Genomic DNA, 25,525 nt, shown 5'->3' on the forward strand with positions numbered 1-25,525 from the left:
AATGAAACTGGATCCTCATCTCTCACCTTATACAAAAATCAACTCAAGATGGATTAAGGACTTAAACCTAAGACCTGAAACTAAAAATTCTAGAAGATAACATTGGAAAACCCCTTCTAGATATTGGCTTAGGAAAGAATTTCATGACAAAGAACCCAAAAACAAATGAAATAAAAACAAAGATAAATAGTTGGGACTTAATTAAACTAAAGAGCTTTTGCACAGCAAAAGGAATAGTCAGCAGAGTAAACTGAAAACCCAAAGAGTGGGAGAAAATCTTCCCAATTTATACATCTGACAAAGGACTAATATCCAGAACCTACAATGAACTCAAACAAATCAGTAAGACAAAAACAAACAATCCCATCAAAAAGTGGGCTAAGGACATAAATAGACAATTCTCAAAAGAAGATATGCAAATGGCCAACAAACTTATGAAAAAAATGCTTAACATCTCTAATGAGCAGGGAAATACAAATTAAAACCATAATGCAAAACCACCTTATTCCTGCAATAAAGACCATAATCAAAAAATCAAAAAAACAGTGGATGTTGGTGTGGATGCAGTGATCAGGGAACATTTCTACACTGCTGGTAGGAATATAAACTAGTACAGCCACTATGGAAAACAGTGTGAAGATTCCTTAAAGATCTAAAAGTAGAACTACCATTTGATCCAGCAATCCCACTACTGGGTATCTACCCAGAGATAAAGAAGTCATTTTTTGAAAAAGATACTTACACATGCATGTTTATAGCAGCACAATTCACAACTGCAAAATCATGGAACCAACCCAAATGCCCATCAATTAACGAGCGGATAAAGAAACTGCAGCATTATTTATATATTCATATATATATATGAATACTACTCAGCCATAAAAAGGAATGAATTAACAGCATTTGTGACAACCTAGATGAGATTGGAGACTATTATTCTAAGTGAAGTAACTCAGGAATGGAAAACCAAACATCATATGTTCTCCCCAAAATGTGGGAGCTACACTATGAGGCAAAGGCATAAGAATGATACAGGTGGCGGGGGCCAGCTACTCTGGAGGCTGAGGCAGGAGAATGGCGTGAACCCAGGAGGTGGAGCTTGCAGTGAGCCGAAATCACGCCACTGCACTCCATCCTGGGCGGCAGAGTGAGGCTCCGTCTCCAAAAAAAAATAGGAATGATACAATGGACTGTGGGGACTTGGGGGGAAGAGTGCGAGGTGGGGCGAGGGATAAAAGACTACAAATATGGTGCAGTGTATACAGTGTATACTCCCAGGTGATGGGTGCACCAAAATCTCACAAATCACCACTAAATAACTTACTCGTGTAACTAAATATCACCTGTACCACAATAACTTATGGGGAAAAATATAAATATTAAAGATAATGAAATTATTTTTTAAAGCCCTTACAAATTATAGGGAAGTAGTCGAACGACAAGAAAAGGCAGTTACAGAAGGACAGATACAAATGATCGACAAGCATTTGAAAAGATGCTCAAATCCACTGGTCATCAGAAAAGAAGCAAATTAAAACGACGACAATGACCTTAAGTTACATCCATCAGACTACCAAAAGTTAAAAGAGGAATAACATTTATGGCTGGCCGAGATGTGAGGGAAAGATTAGTCTCACACAAGCGAAAGAAAATACTGACATACCAAACTTAAATACATATATAGACATGTATAGTTTTATTGAAAGACACTTGCTGGTTACTGCTAATAAACTTAATATGAATACAATTATAAATATATAGCTATAATTTATAATTAGAAAACTAACATTTTAAAATTACTCAGAAAATTCATTAGGATAAAACTTTTGTAACCACATTTACCAAGCCTTTGGTCAAAGCTCATATAAGAATATAAACCTCTCCGTGGTGTATATGTGCCACATTTTCTTAATCCAGTCTGTCACTGATGGACATTTGGGTTGATTCCAAGTCTTTGCTATTGTGAATAGTGCCGCAATAAACATACGTGTGCATGTGTCTTTATAGCAGCATGATTTATAATCCTTTGGGTATACACCCAGTAGTGGGATGGCTGGGTCATATGGTACCTCTAGTTCTAGATCCTTGAGGAATTGCCATACTCTTTTCCATAATGGTTGAACTAGTTTACAATCCCACCAACAGTGTAAAAGTGTTCCTATTTCTCCACATCCTCTCCATAAAAATGGATGAGTTTGCATCCTTTGTAGGGACATGGATGCAGCTGGAAACCATCATTCTTAGCAAACTATCACAAGAACAGAAAACCAAACACCGCATGTTCTCACTCATAGGTGGGAACTGAACAATGAGATCACTTGGACTCGGGAAGGGGAACATCACACATTGGGGCCTATCATGGGGAGGGGGGAGGGGGGAGGGATTGCATTGGGAGTTATACCTGATATAAATGACGAATTGATGGGTGCTGACGAGTTGATGGCTGCAGCACACCAACATGGCACAAGTATACATATGTAACAAACCTGCACGTGATAAATCCCATCTCTTTAAGTAGTGGTTAAGCGTTTTGGCTCTAGAGATACAAACTGTGGGTTCAAACCTTAGGAGTACCACCAGATCCAAGAGTTTTGAGATGGCTTAACCTCTTGAAACTCTCAGTGTCTTCATTTATAAAAGTTTTATTAGCATAGAAATAAATGTTAGTAATGTCTTTTTATTGCCTGATAACTGGAAATTGAGCATAAAGCCTGAATAAAGCACATACTAAATAATCAAAGCATGGATATTCAGAAATGAATAATAATTCCTTACATTAAGCCACATAATTATCACAAATCTTTGTTTTCTTTCTAGGAATAATGAAACATTATTCTTACATTAGTAGATACGCAATATCATGAGGCCTTAGGTTAAGATAAGATTGTTTCCATTCTAAAAATCTTTTCAATAATTCATCTGCCTCACCAACTGTAGAAATCTTATTTTCATCTGACCAAACCTCCAATGATGACAGCACAATAGTAACTTTAAATTGGGTAAACATCTAAAAACAGAAGAGATAAATACATGCATAATTACTATTTATGTTATCTTATAAAAACCCAGAAATTAATTCAATGTTTTTACAATCCCACACTCAGTTTATATGGATGGGTTAATTATCCAGGAATACCATATCAAGTTTAGGCAAATTATCATTTCAAAACAAAAATTATTTTAATATGAAAAGAAAAATACTTACTGAATTTGCAAGGCCAACAATTTCAATGACTTTATTTGTCACTATCATGCTATCAGAGCCCCAGTAATCATACTGAAAAACAGAATTAATTTTATACTTAAGTACAATTTATTATATAGTATTTTTAAGATTAATTTCCATCTACTGTCAGAGGTATGAGGCTGCTTTGGGGTTCAACAGTTCAAAACAAAACATTAATAAGTGAAAAATGAATATAAACTGGATCCCTCACGCATTGCTGGTGGGAATGTAAAACGGTACAGCCACTCTGGAAAATAGTTTGGTAACTTCAACTTCTTTGAAATCAAAACAAAGAATGGATTTACTATATGGCTCAGCAATCTCACTTCTGAGCATTTATCTCAAAAAACTGATGCTCACACAAATACTTGTACATGAATGTCCATAACAGCTTTATTCATAATAGCTAAAAACTAGAAAGAACTCATATGTCCTTCAATGGTTAAATGGTTAAATAAACTGTGGTACATTCCTACCATAAACTCAGCAATAAAAAGAAACAAATGTTGATATATGGAACTGCCTGGATAAACCTCAAGAAAATTATGCTCAGCATGAAAACATAATCTCAAAGGGATACAGACTGCTTGATAACTTTATGCAATATGTGTGAAATCACAAAGAAGGAGAATGGCTTAGTGGACACCAAGGGCTCAGAAGCGGGCAGGGGATTGGTGTGGCTCTAATGGGATCACATAGGAGACTCCTGTGGTGATGGTACTGTTGAGTATCTCGATTGTGGCAACGGTTATGGAAGGCTACCTATGTAATACCATTGCATAAAACTGTACACACATGCACACACACAAATGAGTGTGTGTATGTATACATACATATACGTCGCTCTTGAAATCTGAAAAACTGGATTGCAACTACATCAAACTGTACATATCCATAGACAAACTCTCTACAGTACATCACCTTGGACGTTCCACAGGAGCCTCAAATTATCCCAAAGTAAACTCATATCCAAAATTAAAACAAATATATTCAAAACTAAACTCATCATCTTCCTTCAAAAATCTGTTCCCACTTACATTTTCACTACTTTAGTGAACGGTATTATTACCTAACACATCCTACATTTATTACACTATATGCTCCATGAGAGCGGAAATTGTTCTGTTTTATTCACTGCTATATTCCCAATGGCTAGAACAGCAACTGTTATCTACATGATGCTCAGTAAATTTGCTAAGTAAACGAATAAATCAATCAAATCAAGTTCTTCTAGTTCAACCCAATCAGTAACTTTTAAAGTTGTTCCTTTATTTTTATTCTTGATGCCACTAATTTATAAGTTTTCACCCTGATTATTAAAATAATCTCTTAAATGATTCCTCCCTCCCCAATTTTCCCACCAGCAATCTGGTCCCTACACTATTACCAAAATGATTACTCTAAGGTAAAATAGAAATATGTCACTCCCCTATTTAAAATACTTCAATGACACCTTCCCTCCTTACTGACCTCAGTACTTCCCTTTGTGGGCCCTGAATGATGGAGACTGCCCCCTACCATTGGAAACTGAGTATGTATTATGTACAGTTAAACAGACTGTCTTTTCAATAGCAACCATCTCCTGATCTGTTGGCTTTAATATACCTGAGTAATAATAAAACCTACATTTTAAAACACCCACTTGGATGTTCTTATAGTATAACAACTTACAGCTGTGTTTCCATGTCTGTCTCCGTTATTAAACTGTGTATATATAGAACCATATGCTTTCTACAATCATGGCAATGAATTTACTATGCCATAATTATAGATTTACAAATTATAAAGTCACTGAAGAAACTATGAATACTATGATTGTTTGTTTGTTTGTTTGTTTGTTTTTGAGATGGAGTCTTCCTCTGTCACCCAGGCTGGAGAGCAGTGGTGCGATCTCGGCTCACTGCAACATCCACCTCCCTTGTTCAAGCAGTTCTCCTGACTCAGTCTCCTGAGTAGCTGGGACTACAGGTGTGCACCACCACGCCTGGCTAATTTTTGTAGTTTTAGCAGAGATGAGGCTTCACCATGTTGGCCAGGCTGGTCTCAAACTCCTGACCTCAGGTGATCCACCCACCTCAGCTTCCCAAAGGACGGGGATTACAGGCATATACCACGCCCAACCAAGGGTTTTTTTATTAAAGAATATGTAAACATGTATAAGAACTTTAAAAAGTAATATTTAATCAGCATTATATGACTTGAAAACCTGGCAATTTGGACAAGCTTTTGAAACTACTCTCAAAATATATAACATAATCCAAAAACAGAAGAATTTTCATAATCCAAAATATTCCCTGGAAACTTAGTTGTATTTACCAGAAATACCTCAATTTTCTCTCAGCTATCTCAATGTCTCAATGTTCTCTTAAATGTTCGCTTTGCCCTTTTCCCTGTACTCTAATAAATCAAGTTATTTTCACATCTTTCTCCAAATCCCTCCTGGTCCCTGACCTTAACTCTGGCTTCCTGACAAGCTCTAAACCCTAGGAATAGAAATTGCTAATGAGGACTAGTCATACCCACTGTGGTGTTCCATAGGTATACACAAACAGCTGCTTATCATCAGAATAAAACCTAGAAAGTATATTTTTAATCTCTATTTTCTGAAATCTTTCAACTATTAGAAGAAATAAAGACATATCTAGTTGACCGCAAACTAAGTTATCACCCCAAGGTTGTGAAATTCAGAGGCCTCAGACTGTTTGTGGAAATTAGGAATCTCGAGGTACTCTTTTCATGAGGTAAACAATGGACTAGATGGGCACCCCAGCAAAAACTACTAAAAAATATCTTGACTCATTAGTGAAAGTCATTCTAATAGATAGTTATACTATCATCACTTTTGTCCCAATAAATATTCTAGGGTAGAATGTTCCCTAGACTACATTCTGCTCTTCAAACTTCCCTAAAATAGAATTTCACTTCTACCAAAATCACCATTAAAAGGTAGTATGGATTGAGAGGGACTCTAGAAATGTGAAGTGCCAGGAAAAAAAAATACATTTTGTTCTGCAGTACTCTTATGTAAGTATTTCAAATAAAACATTTCTGACAAAACTAGTATTATTTTGACTATTTAGTTTCTCAGTTTGTACATTTTTCCACTATTGTCTCTATGACATGTGAGTAAGAACATTGGAATCTTTTAGTTTCTGTCTAGCTAGCTAGGGATAATCATACATTTGGATCAAATATTTCAAAGCAAAGAAAAAGCAAAACACATACCAAAGCTTTGTCCACCACAATATGCATTTCTAGATAAAGAGGAAATAAATCTGGAACAGCTGATTCTGACTAGAAAAAAGGAAAACCGCATATAATACATGAAAAATTTCATAATTTTTTTTACTTGAACTCTTCTTTAAAGCTATTACCACAGCACTTACAAGATATGCAGAGGTGTTTGCTTTATCAAATTGGTTAAAATCAATAAATAAAGTTTTAAGTTTTATGGCAACGTACTCAAGTAGTTAGAAGATTGCCCATGAAGTTATAACATCTATCTCAATATATTTACAACTTCCAGTTTATGAACTAAGAAAAAACACCTAGCATTTCCATCCACTTCATCTGCATATCAGAAGTAAACTTTTGCTTTAAAAACTATATGTGTGTTGAGGATTTTTTCTTCTTTTTTTGAGAGGGGGTCTCGCCTCGTCGTCCAGGCTGGAGTGCAGTGGTGCAATCTGTTCACTGCAAGCTCTGCCTCCTGGGCTCACGCCATTCTCCTGCCTCAGCCTCCCAAGTAGCTGGGACTACAGGCACCCACCACCACGCCCAGCTAATTTTTTTTGTATTTGTAGTAGAGACGGGGTTTCACTGTGTTAACCAGGATGGTCTCAATCTCCTGACCTTGCAATCTGCCCGCCTCGGCCTCCCAAAGTGCTGGGATTACAGGCATGAGCCACCACGCTCCTTTCTGTATTCATGTCCTTTGCAATATGACTTTTCAGTGCCTCCCATCAAGAGGTGAGTTTATTTTTCCTCTCTCTCAATCTGGGCTGGGCTTTGTAACTTGCTTGAGTCAATAAAGGCAATAGAAGTGTTGTTTTGCCAATCTTGAGCCTAAGTCACTTTTCATACTGCCATTCCTGATCTTGGAATCCCTGCCTGTACACATCTGGCCAGCCTGCCAGATGATAAGAGCAAATGGCCTATTCACGCCATTGCCCCAGAAAAACATACAAATAAAAAACAAGACAATGCTTGAGGGGGAAAAAAGCTGCTGGGTTTCTATAAGAGAGTATTGTGGTCCTTGAACTGACCCACCTACCATCCCATCTCACACATCCAGCTCATTGGCATCCATGAAGATAGAGGCCCATGTTCCTGGTATGGCTTTCCCATGCCAGAGGAAGAAATACCAAATTTGTTCTCAAAGAATTATGGTTATGTGTTTTGAGCTGTCCAGTGGCTCCCTAAAGGTTTTGCTCACAAGCTTTCCTTTGTTTCCTCTACCATGAAATTTCACAGGGTTGGAGTGGACTCCAAATATACTCCAGTATATTTCAAGGCAAATATACTGGCTGGAGCCCTCAGAGCAAGGAAAAATGGACAAGAAAAGCAGAAGGCCCACTAAAAAGTCTAGGAAGAAAGTGGCTGGGTAAGGAAATGGGTGGAGAAATGAAGGCTTTGAAAACCTCAGGCATATACTGGGAAATCTAGAGGGCCACCCACTGCTCAAGGCTGGACACATGCTCAGAAAAGACTTGAGAAGACACTAAGCTTTCTCCTCTGCCTGGCTTTCAGACATTGTACAAGCAAGAGTCAAGGCCAAGGGTTAGTTGTCAACATCTGGAATAAGTGTCGCATGTATATCCAAACCCAGAGTCAATCTGTAAAAACCAAGGAAGTCTTTTTTCTTTTTCGGCTCCAGTAATTTAAAGAAATCTCTATCAAATCACTAGGTGACTACTAGACAATATTGTTCACAAAATATTTCTTTACTTTAGAAAAGTCAGTAAACAAGCAAACAACTACAACCCACAGCAAGCAGTAACAACAGACCTTGCTGGGGAGTGAGGAAGAATCTGATTTCCAGCATTACCACATCAAAATACTCAAAATGTTCAAATTTCAACAACAACAAGAAAGTAGTGGTCCATTCTCAGAAAATTACAAATAGAAATGGTACCTCTGGAAGCCCAGACATTGTACTTACTAGACAAAGAATGTAAATTAATTATCTTAAAGTATGTTCAAAAAGCTATGAAAAACTATGTAAAAAAGCTAAAGGAAAGCAGAAGAATGATACTTCACCAAATAGAGAGTATCCACAAAAATACAGAAATTATGAAAAGGAAGTTGTGGAGCTGCAAAGTAAAATACACGAAAATTCACTAGGATTCAATAACATAGTTGAGCAAGCAGAAAAAAAGAATCAACAAACTTCAAAACAAATCAATCAAGATTATTCCATCTGAGGAGCACAATAAAAAAAGAATAAAGCTCTACCAGCAGAATTTGATGGCATGATGTCTTACAGGAAATCCTTTGCTCTAAGACATGGGTCCCTGGGCTTCCCTTCTTGGAAACACAGCAGTAGGCATCATGGTAAGGTGAAGAGCTTCCCCAGTGATGACCCTTCTAAATTGGTCCACCTCAAAGCTTTCATGGGATACAAGGCTGGCATGACACATCGTGTGGAAAGCTGGCCAGCTAGGACCCAAGGTGAACAGGAAGGAAGTGGTAGAGGCTGTGATCATTGTGGAGACACTGCCCATAGTGGTTGTAGGCATCCTGGGGTATATGGAAACCCCTCAAGGCCTCTGAATTTCCAAGACCATCTTTGTTGAGCACATTAGCAATGAGTGCAAAAGGTGCTTCTATAGGAACTGGCATAAAGCTAAGTAGAAGGCCTTTACCAAGTAGTGCAAGAAATGGCAGGGTGAGGATGACAAGAAGCAGCTGGAGAAGGACTTCAACAGCATGAAGAAGTACTGCCAAGTCATCCGCATCAATACCTACACCCAGATGCACCTGCTTCCTTTATGTCAGAAGAAGACCCATGTGATGGAGATCCAGGTGAACAGAGGCACTGTGGCCGAGAAACTGGACTGGTCCCTGGGGAGGCTAGAGGACCAGGTACCTGTGAAACAAGTGTTTGGGCAGGACAAGATGATTGACATCAAATGGGTGACCAAGGGCAAAGGCTACAAAGAAGTCACCAGTCATTGGCATACCAACAAACTGCCCTACAAGACCCACTGGGGGCTGTGCAAGGTTGCCTATATTGGGGCATGGCATCCCGCCCATATGACCTTCTCTGTGGCATGTACTGGGCAGAAAGGCTACCATCATTGCACTGAGTTCAACACGAAGATCTATAAGATCAGTCAGGGCTACTTCATCAAGGATGGCAAATTGATCAACGTCTCCACTGACTATGACCTGTCTGACAAGAGCATCAACCCTCTGGGTGGCTTTGTCCACTATGGTGAAGTGACCAACGACTTTGTCATGCTGAAGGGTTGTGTGGTGGGAGCTAAGAAGCAAGTGCTCATCTTCCACTAGTCTTGATGCAGACCAAGCAGTGGGCTCTGGAGAAGACTGATGTTAAGTTCATTGAGACTACCTTTAAATTTGGCCATGGTCACTTCCAAACCATGGAAAAGAAGGATTCATGGGACCACTCAAGAAAGACCAGATTGCAAAGGAAGAAGGAGCTTAATGCCTGGAACAGATTGTGCAGCTGATGGGATCTCAATAGAAGTTATCTGACACTGAAAAAAAAGAGTGAAGAAAAATGAACAGAGCCTAAGAGACCTGTGGGACACCATCAAACACATATATAAGAAGAGTTCCTAGCAGAAGAGAAGAAAGGGACAGAAAGAAAATTTGAAAAAGTAATGGGTGAAAACCTCCCCAATTTTATGAAAGACATGAATCTACACATCCAAAAGGCTTAACAAACTCCAAGTAGAATAAACTCAAAAGAATTCACACCAAAACATATTATAATCAAGTAGTCCAAAGTTAATGATAAAAAGAGAACCTTGAAACCAGCAAGATAAAAGCAATTCCTCACAAATGAGAGATCTTCAATAATATTAATATCTAATTTCTCATTAGAAACCAGGGAGGCCAGAGGCAGTGGGATGACATTTAAAGTGCTGGAAGGGAAAAAAACTGTCAAACAAGAATTCTATATCTGACAAAACTATCCTTCAAAAATAAAGGAGAAATTAAGACATCCCCAGATAAATAAAAACTGAAAAAGCTCATTGCTAGTAGACCTGCCTGCTTATTACAGGCCAAATGGTATCCCAGTAAAATTCATATGTTAAAGATCTAACCCCATTATATCACAGAATGAAGCTGTATTTGGAGACAGGGCCTTTAAAGAGGTAATCAGACTGAAAATTAGGTCATTAGGATGGGCTCTGATGCAATGTAACTGGTATCCTTCTAAGAGAAAATTAGAACACAAACACAGAAGGAAGACCTTGTGCAGACATAGGGAGAGGACAGTTACTTATATGCCAAGCAGAGGGGCCTCAGAAGAAACCACAACTGGGTTAACACCTTGATCTCAAACTTCTAGGCTCCAGAACTGTGAAAAAATACATATTCTTGTTGTTTAAGCTACCCAGTCCATGGTAAAGTTATAGCAGCTGTAGTAAACTAATACACTGCCCTACAAGAAATGCCAAAGGTAGTCCTTCAGTTTAAAATGAAAGCACACAAAATAGTAACAAGAAGCAATAAAAGAAATTAAAAACACAGCAAAGGTAAATACATTGGTAACTATAGAAGATATTATTATTGCTGGGTACAGTGGCTCACACTTATACTCCTGACACTCTGGAAGGCCAAAATGGGAGGACTGCTTGAGTCCAGGAGTTTGATACTAGCCTGGGCAACCAAGGAAGACAGAGTCTCTACAAATAAACAAATTAGCTGGGCATGGTGGCACATGCCTGTGGTCCCAGCTAATTGGGAGGCAGAGGCGGGAGGATCACCTGTGCTTAGGAGGTAAAGGATGCATGCAGTAAGCCGTGATCACAGCACCAGCACTGCACTCCAGCCTGGATGACAGAGTGAGACCCTGCCTCAAAAAAAAAAAAAAAAAGATATGATTATTATATTTTTGGTTTGTTATTCCTCACTTTTCCCCAAATTATTTAAAAGAAAATGTATCACACAATAATTATTAAGCTATTGTACACTGTATTATCATTAACATAGCTTAATGTATTAGATAATTTGTGATAATAAAAACATATAGAAGACAAAGCTGTATAGAAACAGCATTTTGTATACTATAGAGACTAAGTTGGTATTAATCCAAACTATGATTGTTATAAATTTAAGATGTTATTGTAATATACAGAGAAACCACTAAGAAAGTAACCAAAAATACATGAAGAAAATAAATGAGAAGGGAATCAAAATGACATACTAGAAAAAACATCAACTAAACAAAAGAAGGCAGTAATAGAGAAACTGAGACAAAAAAAGATATAAGACATATAGAAAACAATTAGCAAATGTCTAATTAAGTCTTTATTGAGCCCAGGAGGCAGAGGTTGCAGTGAGTCGAGATCCACAACTGGTGCTCTGTATGGCTTAGACATCTCTTTTCCCGAATCTACTGCCACACTGCTCTTTATATTTATCGTGTCATCTTGCTTCTGCACATCAAGGAAAACCCTACTACTTCAGAAATTAATCCATCCACTGACTCTTCTACTGGTATAAGCAACTACATCTTGAGTCTCTCAGTTCAGGAAGCCTCACATGTTTGGCCTCTGTCAATGTAATGCTATTGTCACACAAAGGTAGAGCTCTACTGCCTCTGTTACTACCATTATTGCCACTTTGCTCTATGCATCCATCCAGGCTATTGAAATTCTTGACACAGATTACCATAAATTACAATGACATGCAGTAACTAAGAAAACATATGAGGACAATTTGATTTCCTCTTTTCCTATTGGAATATGCTTTATTTCTTTCTCTTGTCTGATTGCCCTGGCTAGAATTTCAAATACTATGTTGAATAGGAGTGATGCCGGAGGGCATCCTTGTGCTGGTTTTCAAAGGGAATGCTTCCAGTTTTTACCCATTCATTATGATATTGGCTGTGAGTGTGTCATAACTAGCTCTTATTATTTTGAGATACATTCCATCAATACCTAGTTTATTGAGAGCTTTTAGCATGTAAGGGTGTTGAATTTTATCAAAGGCCTTTTCTGCATCTATTGAGATAATCAGAATGGGAGAAAATCTTTGCAATCTACCCATCTGACAAAGGGCTAATATCCAGAATCTACAAAAAACTTAAAAAAATTTACAAAAAAAAAAAAACATCAAAAAGCGGGTGAAGAGTTTGAACAGACACTTCTCAAAAGAAGATATTTATGCAGCCAACAAACATATGAAAAAAAAAAAACCTCATCATCACTGGTCATTAAGAGAAATGCAAATCAAAACCACAATGAGATACCATCTCATGCCAGTTAGAATGGTAATCATTAAAAAGTCAGGAAACAGCAGATGCTGGAAAGGATGTGGAGAAATAGGAAGGCTTTTACACTGTTGGTGGGACAGTAAATTAGTTCAACCATTGTGAAAGACAGTGTGGCAATTCCTCAAGGATCTAGAACCAAAAATACCATTTGACCCAGCAATCCCGTTACTGAGCATATACCCAAAGGATAACAAATCATTCTACTGTAAAGACACATGTACACATATGTTTATTGCAGCACTGTTCACAATAGCAAAGACTTGGAACCAACCCAAATGTCCATCAATGATAGACTGGATAAAGAAAATGTGGCACATATACACCATGGAATATTATGCCATCATAAAAAAGGATGCGTTCATGTCCTTTGCAGGGACATTGATAAAGCTGGAAACCATCATCCTCAGCAAACTAACACAAGAACAGAAAACCAAAGACCACATGTTCTCACTCACAAGTGGGAGATGAACAATGAGAACACACGGACACAGGTAGGAGAATATCACATACTGGGGTCTGTCGAGGGGGTTGGGGGTAGGGAAGGGATAGCATTAGGAGAAATACCTAATGTAGATGATGGGTTGATGGGTGCAGCAAACCACCATGGCACGTATATACCTATGTAACAAAACCTGCACATTCTGCACGTGTACCCAAGAACTTAAAGTATAATTATATGTGTGTATACACACACACACACACACACATACACATACATATACATATACATATACATATACATATACATATACATATATATGAGAAACTTTCTGTCTGTCTTTCATTTAGCTGTTTTTCTTTCCTTCAACACTTGTCCAGACAAACGATGATATCTGTGGGAATCCAAAGCTTCCCAGCTTTCCAGATCATGCCACTTTCCAAATGATACAAATGCAATTTGGCTGACATATGTGCTCAAATAACTTTGTTGTAGTAATTATCACTTCACTGTAAAATAAATATGTGAAAACTTCCTGGTTTTCAAAGGAAACCCAAAGATAAATCTGAGACAGGATTTATATGTAGATAATTTACTAAGAAAGTTCTCCCAGGAGAGACCAGTTAATGAGTGGGAGAAGCAGTATTAGGATCAGGAGGAATCCACACAAAGAGTGTGCTCTCAGACACAGTCCCACAGAGAAAATCTGGTCTGTAAGTTGTGCTACAGAGTTGTCCTGACCTGTAACAAGAAACTGAGCTCACCCTTTCCCACACTGGTGAGGTGCTGGCTAAGGACCACCCTGGGGAAATGTAAATCTCTAGCAGTTATGTTTACTTTGCCATCTGAGCAAAGCAGTTTCAGTTGGCTGAAGGGCAGCCCACATAAAAAAGAGTTACAAGTGGCACATGTTCAAAGTAAAGGCATAAACAAAGACAGGGTGTCCCACCCTCCTGTACCATGCCCACAAAAATATACTAGAAAGGAATGTGAGGGGATCTGGGCAGGGCACTGACATTGTTCACTACGCTGGGTCATCTCAGTCATTGCAAATTAGAAATTCTTACAAGGCAAGAAAAAAGAGTTCAGCATCTAGTTCACAAACATTATTTGAAATTATATACATGTATTTGCTAGCACTGAAAACTCTGGCACTGCACTCTCATTTGGACCCTGTATTATTTAAGATTTAGGATTGCCATCCACACAGAGACAGAAAATAATAGTGAATTAAACAAACTTAGAGTCTATTTCTCTCTCACGTAAATTTGTGAAGAGGTATGGTAGTTCCATTTGGAAAATTCTTCAAAAGCAAGGCTCATTTCACCTTGTTTCTCTGCTACATGTTTGGCATCAGCCTCATCCTTGTGGACCATAATATGTCACTATGTCCACACTCCAGCCAGCAGAAAAAGAGAAAGAAGATAAAACCCCTCCTTTTAATATTCAAGCCAGAAGTAACACATATTATGCTTGCTCGCATGTCATTGGCCATAATTTTGTCACATTGCCCTACCTAAGAGGCAAGGGAGGTTGAGAAATACAGTCTTCGTTTATATGCCCAGCTAAATTCTGAGGTTTGGTGTTTGTTGTTGTTGCTGTTGTTGTTTGTTTTTTTGTTTTTTTTGAGATGGAGTCTTGCCCTGTCACCCAGGCTGGAGTGCAGTGGTGTGATCTCGGCTCACTGCAACCTCCATCTCCCAGTTTCAATCAATTCTTTGGCCTCAGCCTCCCGAGTAGTTGGGATTACAGGCATCTGCCACCACACCTGACTAAGTTTTGTATTTTTAGTGGAGACGGGGTTTCACCTTGTTGGCAAGGTTGGTCTTGAACTCCTGACCTCAGGTGATCTGCACACCTTGGGTTCCCAAAGTGCTGGGATTACAGACATGAGCCACTATGCCTGGCCTGGTGTTTTTTTCTTTACTGACAGAAAACAGGGAGAGCATATACCAGAAACAATGAATACTGCCACACACTCTTGTATAAACTATGCATACTGATGCCAATGTTACTTGCCATAAAAATTTTCTCTTTCACAATTGCTTTTGTAAACACCAACACATGCAGTTACATAGTGTGTTCACTGAACAATTTACATGACCATAATCAGCAATTCTGCTTATGACATTTTAATTATATCTGTGATTTAATTAATGCTGACTCATTGGTCATGAATATAACCTTTAAAATTATTGACTTGATTAACTTCCAGAAATGTAGAAGCAAAAGCAGGCACTGAGTTTTTAAAGTTTATATTGCATATATTGCATATTCCCTGCATATACAAGAGGGGATTTTTGGAAAGTAATAAGAATGTAACAAACAAAATAAGAACTAAAATAAAGTGGATCATAAAAAGTAAATGGTAGATTGGTGCAATGAGAAAAAGGTGATGTATGGTTTCAAGGAAATTGTTAGGTAATAGAAAGATGAACAGCCAGGCACGGTGGCTCACGCCTGTAATCTCAACATTTTGGAGATTGAGGTGGGTGGATCATTTGAACCTAGGAGTTTGAGACCAGCATGGTAACATGGTGAGACTCTGTCTCTATAAAAAATTAGTCTGGTGTGGTGGTGCATGTCTGTGGTTGCAGCTACTCAGGAGACTGAGGTGGGAGGATTGCTTGAGCCCAGAAGGCAGAGGTTGCAGCAAGCCATGATCTGTCCACTGCATTCCAACCTGAGTGACAGAGTGAGAAAAAAAAAAAAAAAGATAAGATGTTCACAAGGAAAGGATATTTACTACAATTGTACAGTGGGCTCATAAATTTATTTTTAAAATAAATTAAATGGAAGTAATAACTGCTTTAAAAGTAGTAACAAAACATATACAACTCACTTGTTCACTTATAAAAATGTTGTCATCCATTGGGTGTTCTTCCAGGCTTCTGTTATTTTCACTAAAAATTGCAATATCATTGTCTTCATTCTCTAATTTGTAAAGAACATGCTGAAATTCAACTGCAGATTCCAGAGGCTCAATTGCATAAGAAACATTTTCAAATTGCAGTATTCCTCTGTGAAATTATGAATACGATTTTAAGTGCTTTTACTCAAATCTATATAATGGATTTCTGACAAAATCCAAAAGAAAAAAAGTAAAACATTTTGAGTCCAGTATTTTGATATGAATTCCATCTTAGAAATGACTCTGAAGAGACAAAAGATTTCCCTAATCCACAAACCCATTTTCTATTTCATTTCTGTATAGTTGTAAGAGCAGCAGAAGTTACTTAATCAATTGCTAGTTACACAGTATATAGCATAACAGTAATTGAATAATTCTATTGTTTTCCAAGTCAGTGTCTCAATTAAAACAATTGTAAATAGAAATCATGATGACTTTCTCTCTGGTTTGCCATGCTTTTGAAAAATGATTATACTGCATATATGACAAATATATACAGTGAGAAACTTTACTTTTAAAAATAAAATTTGGCAGAATTATGAAATATTTACTACTTTTGCTTATATACTCTTGAATAAGAAATTAAAAGCAAGATTTTAAAGAGTAAATGACTTGTATCACTATTTTTCTCTGAATACAGGTAACAGCCTAAGTCAATACTCCCTAAAAAACAAATTTCAGATCTAAATTCCAGGGTTCTGTGTAGGAAGCACTGAAGAAGAACGTTTGTGAAAACAAGCATCCTACACTACAAAATGAAGGTGGAAAATTTCCTGACAGAATGGAAAACTCCCTAAGCCCTAAGGAGGAAACCCAATAATTCTTGAAGAGCTCAAGATAATTAATATCATTAGAAAAATGAGTGTTTTTATGAGTACTAAAAATTGTTTATATATAATTTGCCTTCTCAGTCAGAAGATGATTTCCTTGAGAAAAAGCATATCTTGTTTATCTTTATATCTCCAACACTAAAATACATGGTGGATAACATAAACACATTTTCAGTCCAGTATTTTGACCCAAACCTGTCTTAGAGATGACTGTGAGAAGACAAAAGATTACCCTAATCTGCAAAACCAACTCTCCATTTCACTTCTTTATAGTTATAAAAGCAACAGAAATTACCTACACAACTGCTAAGTGTGCAAGCATATAGCATTACAGTGATTAATTTCCCTGTTTTCCAAGACAGTGACTGAGCTGTCCTAAACCTAGCTTCTCCAACACTTGTAGTCAAACACGTTCAGTGGTCTTTTCCGTAGTCAAGGAAACATAAGACATAGAGCGAGGAGACTAGGAAACCTAAACCACTGGAAAGGTTAGAAATGTTTCTGATCGGTGAGGAAAGTGAGGAGAAATAAGAGAATTGGAAACATGTTCAGAGGGGGATATCATTAAATAATGTCCACATGGGAATCCTCCTTCAGCCCCACACTTAATACAAAGAGAACAAATTCATTGCAGCCAAATATCATAACTATGGTGTTTTGTAATCAACAATAGAAAACAACCTCAGTCCAGAGCACGTGCTGAGTGTGACCATGGAATCTGGATATCCTTCAATATTTCCTTGATAGTAGCATTGAGTCTAGGAAAGAAAAAAAGTAAAGTAGTTACTTAGGAAGTGACAAAACTTTCTAGTGACTTCCTACTTCTATATTTGATAGAACCTTCTGAATATTTTTCACAGGCTCCATGATTTTTATCAGTACAAGTAAAGTGACATTCAGAAAAAAAATTCTCCCCATAATTGCCACTTACACTATATTAACTACACTTTATAATAGATTATGACCTGAGATTACTATTTTACACCCTGCTTCCAAAGTGTTGTCTCATGCTTTAGGTAAAAATATCTCCCAGTATATAAATTTAGGTCCTCAATTAAAAGACAAAAATGGTAAATCTGGATTTCTTTAAAAACCTAATTAATATGGTGCTAAAAAAGAGTCATAAAAATACAATGACACAGGAAAATTGAAGGGCTAGATGCCAACACAAACTGAAAGGATGATTCTGAATTTGCACTAAGAGAGGAAATGTGGACTTTAAGGCCAGAAACATTACTAGAGATAAACAGAGACATGTGGTGATGATAATCATTTCAATTTACCAGGAAGACACAAATATTCCAAATTGGCATTCACTTAATAATACAGCTTCAAAATACATAAAGTCACAATTGAAAGAATAGTAAAAATTTAAAAATCTGCAGTTATAAAAAGTTCTTTAATTTCTCTTAGTAACTGATAGATCAAGTGTTCAGAATCTACGAAAGGTTTGAACAACGTGGTTAGTATGACCTAGTTAATACACGCAGAATACTATACCTAAAAACTTTAGAATATATGCTTTCTAAACACTCATGGAACATCTACAAAACAGAAACCATACTCTAGGCCATAAAGCAGGACTCAACAGATTGTAAAGGAATTAAATGGTACAGAATTAATCTCTGAGCACAGTACAATCAAGCTAGAGATACACAGAGTCACAAACATTGTCACAGATGTGAAAATTATATAATATCCAATACCCAATTGTGCTGTAAATTTTATTATAAATAAAGTTAAGATTTCTTATTAACACACTGCTTAGATGGAACTAAGGGAAGGAAAAGGGAACAGTAAAGCAAAATGATGATCCCATCCAATGTAAATGAAGCAACATATCTAGTTTAATATTTCAACAAATTTTTATTATATTCCAAGTATGTGCTAGGCACTGGTGTTACATTAGTGAATAAAACAGACCAAAAGCCCTATCCTCAGGATGATTATATTGCACTGAGGAGACAGAAAATAAAGTAAATAAATAAAATATATATGATAGATCATGTATTGATAACTGCCATGGGAAAAGGGCAAAAAAAAAAAAAAAAAAGGTAAAGGAAATGGAGTATTAAGAGTAAGAGACCAATTTAAAGTAGGGGTTAGTCAAGGACTAATAGGGTGATTTTGAGTAAAGACCTGAAGGAAATGAGGACGAAAAACATATGGGTCTGTTGGGAAACAACAAGCATTTGGATACCGGGAAATAGAAAGTATGAAGTCTTTGAAAGGAGAATATAGCTGTTATATTTGAAGAACAAGGCTGGAACAAAGTGAACGAGGTAGAAAATAACAGGAAATGAGGTCAGAGAGGTAAAAGGGAACCAGGTGACTCTGACTTTCACTCTGTGAGTGGTGGGAGGCCATCCGTGGAGGGTTCTGAGCAGAGAAGCAGGGTAATCTGACTATGTCTTAACAGGATCAATATGGTCACCATATTGAGAACTGACTGAGGCCGGGCACGGTGGCTCACACCTGTAATCCTAGCACTTTGGGAGGTTGAGGTAGACACCTCAAGTCAGGGGTTCGAGACAAGCCTGGCCAACATGGTGAAACCCTATCTCTACTAAAAATATAAAAATTAGCTGGGCCTGGTGGTGCATGCCTATAATCCCAAATACTCAGGTGGCCAAGGCAGGAGAATCACTTGAACCCAGGAGGTGGAGGTTTCAGTGAGCCGAGATTGCACCATTGCACTCTAGCCTGGGCAAAATAAATAAATACAAAAATAAATAAATAAAATAAAGGGATAAATAAATAAAATGAAGGGATGGACAAGGTGAGGAAGCAGGGAGATTATTCAGGAAGTTATGGCAATAATCCAAACTAGAGATGGTGTTTACTTGGAAATGGGTGGTCTCAGTGGATAGAGGCAGAGGAAGAAAGTGGATGCTAGACGCTTAGTTTGAAGGGCAGGGTCAGTTGGATTTATGGATGTATAAATGATGGATGAGATGAGGAAGAGTTAAGAAAAAAAGAAAGAGTTTTTGATCTGTGATTTGTGTCTCATAACATTTGTGTCCACATTTCTCATTAATTTATAGTCTTACAAACAAAATATAAATAAATAATAAATATTTTATTTAACAAAATATCTATAATTAAAAAAATAGTGACTATGTTCTCAGCAATGCGAAAGGTGCTAAGTCAATCTAATTTGTCTTTACCAAAACTTCAGGAAAAGCCTGATCATTAATCGATAAATATCTTAAATATATCCCCTGTGAATCCTGAAAGCCTTCCGTATAATAAAGCATTTATTTAATGCATAAAAAATTTTTTTTAAAAACTATAAAACACAGAATTTAAATCATACCTGAATATCTGAAGAATGAGCATTCATGGATCCTTGATCATACAAATAAATCATAAAATTATCTGCTAAAAAATATCTGAATATAAAAAAGAGGAAATTTTTTAAATTATTCTTTTTGAAACATATAAAAACACAGTAAACTTGACACTCTCAGCCAAAATCTGACCCACCCTCTGTTTTGTAAATCTGACCCACCCTCTGTTTTGTAAATAAAGGTTTATTAAAACACAGCCACACCCATTCACCCACATATTGTCATGGCTCTTTTCATGCTATAAGATGAGAGGTTAACTAGTTTTGACAAAGAACATATGGCCTTCAAAGTCTAAAACATTTACTATCTGAATCTTTAGATAAAATGTCGTTAACCTGATATAAAGGTAATATTTTCTTTTGACATATATTTAATGTTTACTTAAAGCAATATACATTTACTCAAAATAGTTTTCCTGCCTTAATGGACTCCTTTTAAGAAAAAAAGAAGAGACTGAAAGAAGAGCATTCTAAAATGTAAAAGATGGCCGGACGTGGTGGCTCACACCTGTAATCCCAACACTTTGGGAGGCCAAGGTGGGCAGATCACCTGAGGTCAGGAGTTTGGAACCAGCCTGGCCAACATGGTGAAACCCTGTCTCTACTGAAAATGCAAAAGTTACTCGGGTGTGGTGGTGGGCACCTATAATCCCAGCTACTCAGAAGGCTAAGGTAGGAGAATCTCTTGAACCCAAGAGGCAGTGAGCCGAGATCACACCACTGCACTCCAGCCTGGGCGACAGAGTGAGACTCCGTCTCAAAAAAAAACTTAATAGACATAAACAGGATGTTGGATTGTCAGAGTTTTCTGTTCTTACATTCTTTCTAAAGCTTTATTACTATGCACATATATTACTTTTATAATGAAGTGGAAGAGTATTGTATAAAGGTCATATTCATCTGAGCATATGTACTGAAACATCCAGTGTAAGTTCAACTTTGGTATTAATCCCTGTACTCATGATGCTATTTTAGTTATGCTTCCTCACTTCATGTTCACTCTTCAACCCAACGTAACTTAATTAGGCCACCCACACTAACTTCTGTTGGAAAGCCTCCACTCAAACTGATCTCACAAATATTACTAATGACCTCCTGACTGTCCAATCCAAAAGACAGTTTTACGTCAAGTAAAAATACTCTGAAAGCAGCCAGGCGGGGTGGCTCACTCCTGTAATCCCAAAACTTAGGGAGGCCATGGTGTAGGGATTGCTTTGGGCTCAGGAGTTCGAGACCAGCCTGGGTAACAAGGCAAAACCTCATCTCTACCAAAAATACCAAAATTAGCCAGGTGTGGTGGTCTACTCATGTGGTCCCAGCTACTCGGGAGGCTGAGGCGAGAGGATCACTTGAGCCAGGAGTTCAAGGCTACAGTTAGCTGAGATCGCACCACTGCTTTCCAGCCTGGGTGACAGAGAGAGACCCTGTCTCAAAAACAAATACATAATAAAAAATAATTTTAAAATAAATAAAACAAAAAAATAAATAAATAAAATACTCTCAAGTATTTCCTACTGTGGACCACATTCCCCTTCTTGAAACCATCTCTTCTTCAGCGATAATGATAGATACCACTTCCTCCTGGTTCTCCTGTCTTTCTACATTTTTAAGTCCCTTTATTTGGATCCTTCCTTCATCCCTTAAATGTTTCCATGGCATTCAATTCTAGGCTGTTTCTCTTTCTTACCTTTAACATTCACCCCCACCTGTATAGATTTATCTTGTTCATTTCTGTGGTTTCATTTACCACTTATATAAAAAGGTTGCTTTGAGTATTATAGCTTTGCAATATATTTGAAGTCAGGTAGTGTGATGCCTCCAGCTTTGTTTTTTTTTTGTTCAGTATTGCTTTGGCTATTCAGGGCCTTTTGGGGGTTCCATAGGAATTTTACTATTTCTGTGAAAAATGTCATTGGAATTTTGGTAGGCATTGCATTGGATCTGTGGATCATTTTGGACAGTATGGACATTTTAATAATATTAACTCTTCCAATCCATGTTCTTTCCATTTATTTGTGTCTTCCTCAATTCCCTTCTTCATGTTTCATAGCTCTCAGTATACAGATCTTCCACCTCCTTGGTTAAACTCCTATGTATTTTATTTTTTGTAGCTATTGTACATGGGGTTGTTTTCTTGATTTCACTTTGGGAAAATTTGTTATTAATGTATAGAAATGCTATGATTTTTGTATGTTGATTTTATATCCCACAACTTCACTGAATTTGACTATTGGTTCTAACAAATTTTGGTGGAGTCCTTAGGGTCTTCTATAAGTAATCTACATATAAGATTATGTCACCTGCAACAGGAACAATTTAACATCTCTCTTTCCCATTAGGATGCCTTTTATTCGTTGTTCTTGCCTAATTGCTCTTGCTAGGACTTCCAATACTATGTTGAATAGAAGAGGTGAAAGAAAATGGGCATGCTTATCTTGTTCCTGATATTAGATGAAAAACTTTCAACTTTTTACCACTGAGTATGATGTTAGCTATGGCTTTGTCATATATTACCTTTATTGTTTTAAGGCATATCTCTTCTAGGTCTAATTTGCAGAGAGTTTTCGTCATGAAAGAATGTGGATACTCACACTTCTCTCCCCCATTCTAAACTAAATTAACTGCCATCAGGACATTTCCCCTTGTGGGATATCCCACAAGCACTTCATATCCAGCATCTCCAACAGGGAGCCATAATACCTGACTCAGGTCTGTTCTCATCCTCCCTCTACCCCACCAAATCCCTGCCACCGCTATAGTCAATCTGTTACTACATCTTTTTTCTGTTGCATCAGCATTTTCTGAAAAACAAAAAAGGGAGGCCTGTTTCCAAAATGGCAAAACAGGAACAGCTCTGGTCTGCAGCTCCCAGCAAGATCAATGCAGAAGAGCAGTGATTTCTGCATTTCCAACTGAGGTACCTGGTTCATCTCACTGGGACTGGTTGGAGAGTGGGTGCAGCCCACAGAGGGTGAGCTGAAGCAGGATGGGGTGTCATCTCATGTGGGAAGTGCAAGGGGTCGGGAGATTTACCCTTCCTAGCCAAGGGAAGCTGTGACAGACTGTACCTGGAGAAACTGTACACTCCTGACCAAATACTGTACTTTTCCCACAGTCTTAGAAAGCAGCAGACCAGGATATACTCTCCTATGCCTGGCTCAGCAGGTCCCATGCCCATGGAGCCTTGCTCACTGCTAGCACAGCAGTCTGAGATTAACCTGCAACGCGGCAGCTTGATGAGGGGAGGGTCATCCACCATTACTGAGGCTTGAATAGCCTACACTGTCAACAAAGTGGCCAGGAAGCACGAACTGTGTGGATTCCACCACAGCTCAGCAAGGCCTACTACTTTTATAGATTCTACCTCTGGGGGCAGGGCATAGTAGAACAAAAGGCAGCAGACAGCTTCTGCAGACTTAAATGTTCCTGTCTGACAGCTCTGAAGAGAGCAGTGGTTCTCTCAGCATGGCGTTCGAGCTCCGAGAATGGACAGACTGCCTCCTCAAGCGGGTCCCTGACCCCCATGTAGCCTGACTGGGAAACACCTCCCAGTAGGGGCCGACAGACACCTCAAACAAGCAGGTACCTCAAACAAGCAGGTACCGCTCTGGGATGAAGCTTCCAGAGGAAGGATCAGGCAGCAATATTTGCTGTTCTGCAGCCTCCACTGGTGATACCCAGGCAAACAGAGTCTGGAGTGGACCTACAGCAAACTACAACAGACCTGCAGCTGAGGGGTCTGACTGTTAGAAGCAACTAACAAACAGAAAGGAATAGCATCAACATCAACAAAAAGGACATCCACACCAAAACCCCATCCGTAGGTCACCAACATCAAAGACCAAAGGTAGATAAAACCACAAAGATGGGGAGAAACCAGAGCAGAAAAGCTGAAAATTCTAAAAATCAGAGCACCTCTTCTCCTTCAAAGGAACACAGCTCATTGCCAGCAACGGAACAAAGATGGACAGAGAATGACTTTGACGAGTTGAGAGAAGAAGGCTTCAGACGATCGGTAATAACAAACTTCTCTGAAGGAGGATGTTCCTAAAGGAGCACATTCTAACCCATCGCAAGGAAGCTAAAAACCTTGAAAAAAGGTTAGACGAATGGCTAACTAGAATAAACAGTGTAGAGAAGACCTTAAATGATCTGGTGGAGGTGAAAACCATGGCACAAGAGCTTCATGATGCATGCACAAGCTTTCAATTCGATCAAGTGGAAGAAAGGATATCAGTGATTAAAGATCAAATTAATGAAATAAAGTGAGAAGACAAGATTAGAGAAAAAAAAGAGTGAAAAGAAACTAACAAAGCCTCCAAGAAATATGGGACTATGTGAAAACACCAAATATACATTTGATTGGTGTACTGGAAAGAGACGGGGAGAATGGAACCAAGTTAGAAAACACTCTTCAGGATATTATCCAGGAGAACTTCCCTAACCTAGCAAGGCAAGCCAACATTCCAATTCAGGAAATACAGAGAACACCACAAAGATACTCCTTGAGAAGAGCAACCCCAAGACACATAATTGTCAGATCCGTCAAGGTTAAAATGAAGGAAAAAATGTTAAGGGTAGCCAGAGAGAAAGGTTGGGTTACCAACAAAGGGAAGCCCATCATACTAACAGCAGATCTCTCAGCAGAAACCCAAGCCAGAAGAAGTGGGGGCCAATATTCAACATTCTTAAAGAAAAGAATTGTCAACCCAGAATCTCATATCCAGCCAAACTAAGCTTCATAAGTGAAGGAGAGATAAAATCCTTTACAAACAAGCAAATGCTGAGAGATTTTGTCACCACCAGGCTTGCCTTAGAAGAGCTCCTGAAGGAAACACTAAATGTGGAAAGGAACAGCTGGTACCAACCACTGCAAAAACATGCCAAATGGCAAACACCGTCAATGTTATGAAGAAACTACATCAAGTAACGGGCAAAATAACCAGCTAACATGATAATGACAGGATCAAATTCACACATAACAGTATTAACCTTAAATGTAAATGGACTAAATGCCCAAATTAAAAGACACAGACTGGCAAATTGGATAAAGACTCAAGACCCATTGGTGTGCTGTATTTAGGAAATCCATCTCATGTGCAAAAACGCACATAGGCTCAAAATAAAGGGATGGAGGATGATCTACCGAGCAAATGGAAAGCAAAAAAATAAAAAAAATAAAAAACAGGGGTGGCAATCCTAGTCTCTGATAAAACAGACTTTAAACCAACAAAAATCAAAAGAGACAAAGAAGGCCACTACATAATGGTAAAGGGATCAATTCAACAAGAAGAGCTA

General features: G+C 38.0%; 1 protein-coding gene and 1 pseudogene across 1 annotated transcript in view; one reads left to right on the plus strand and one right to left on the minus strand.

Annotated features, from left to right (window-relative positions):
* ADAM32 (ADAM metallopeptidase domain 32) overlaps positions 1–25,525 on the minus strand; it is a 152,229-nt gene that overhangs the window by 88,284 nt on the left and 38,420 nt on the right. The window contains exons 4-9 of the mRNA XM_011960750.1: positions 20,195–20,270; positions 17,560–17,636; positions 15,980–16,157; positions 6,452–6,520; positions 3,206–3,277; positions 2,841–3,007 (exon numbers count right to left, since the gene is read on the minus strand). Of these exons, the coding sequence (XP_011816140.1) occupies positions 2,841–3,007; positions 3,206–3,277; positions 6,452–6,520; positions 15,980–16,157; positions 17,560–17,636; positions 20,195–20,270 (639 nt within the window). The remainder of the gene's footprint in view (positions 1–2,840; positions 3,008–3,205; positions 3,278–6,451; positions 6,521–15,979; positions 16,158–17,559; positions 17,637–20,194; positions 20,271–25,525) is intronic.
* LOC105525148 lies at positions 8,701–9,896 on the plus strand (annotated as a pseudogene).

The sequence above is a fragment of the Colobus angolensis genome, unplaced genomic scaffold (assembly GCF_000951035.1).
Source record: "Colobus angolensis palliatus isolate OR3802 unplaced genomic scaffold, Cang.pa_1.0 Scaffold52, whole genome shotgun sequence".
Lineage (NCBI taxonomy): Eukaryota > Metazoa > Chordata > Mammalia > Primates > Cercopithecidae > Colobus > Colobus angolensis.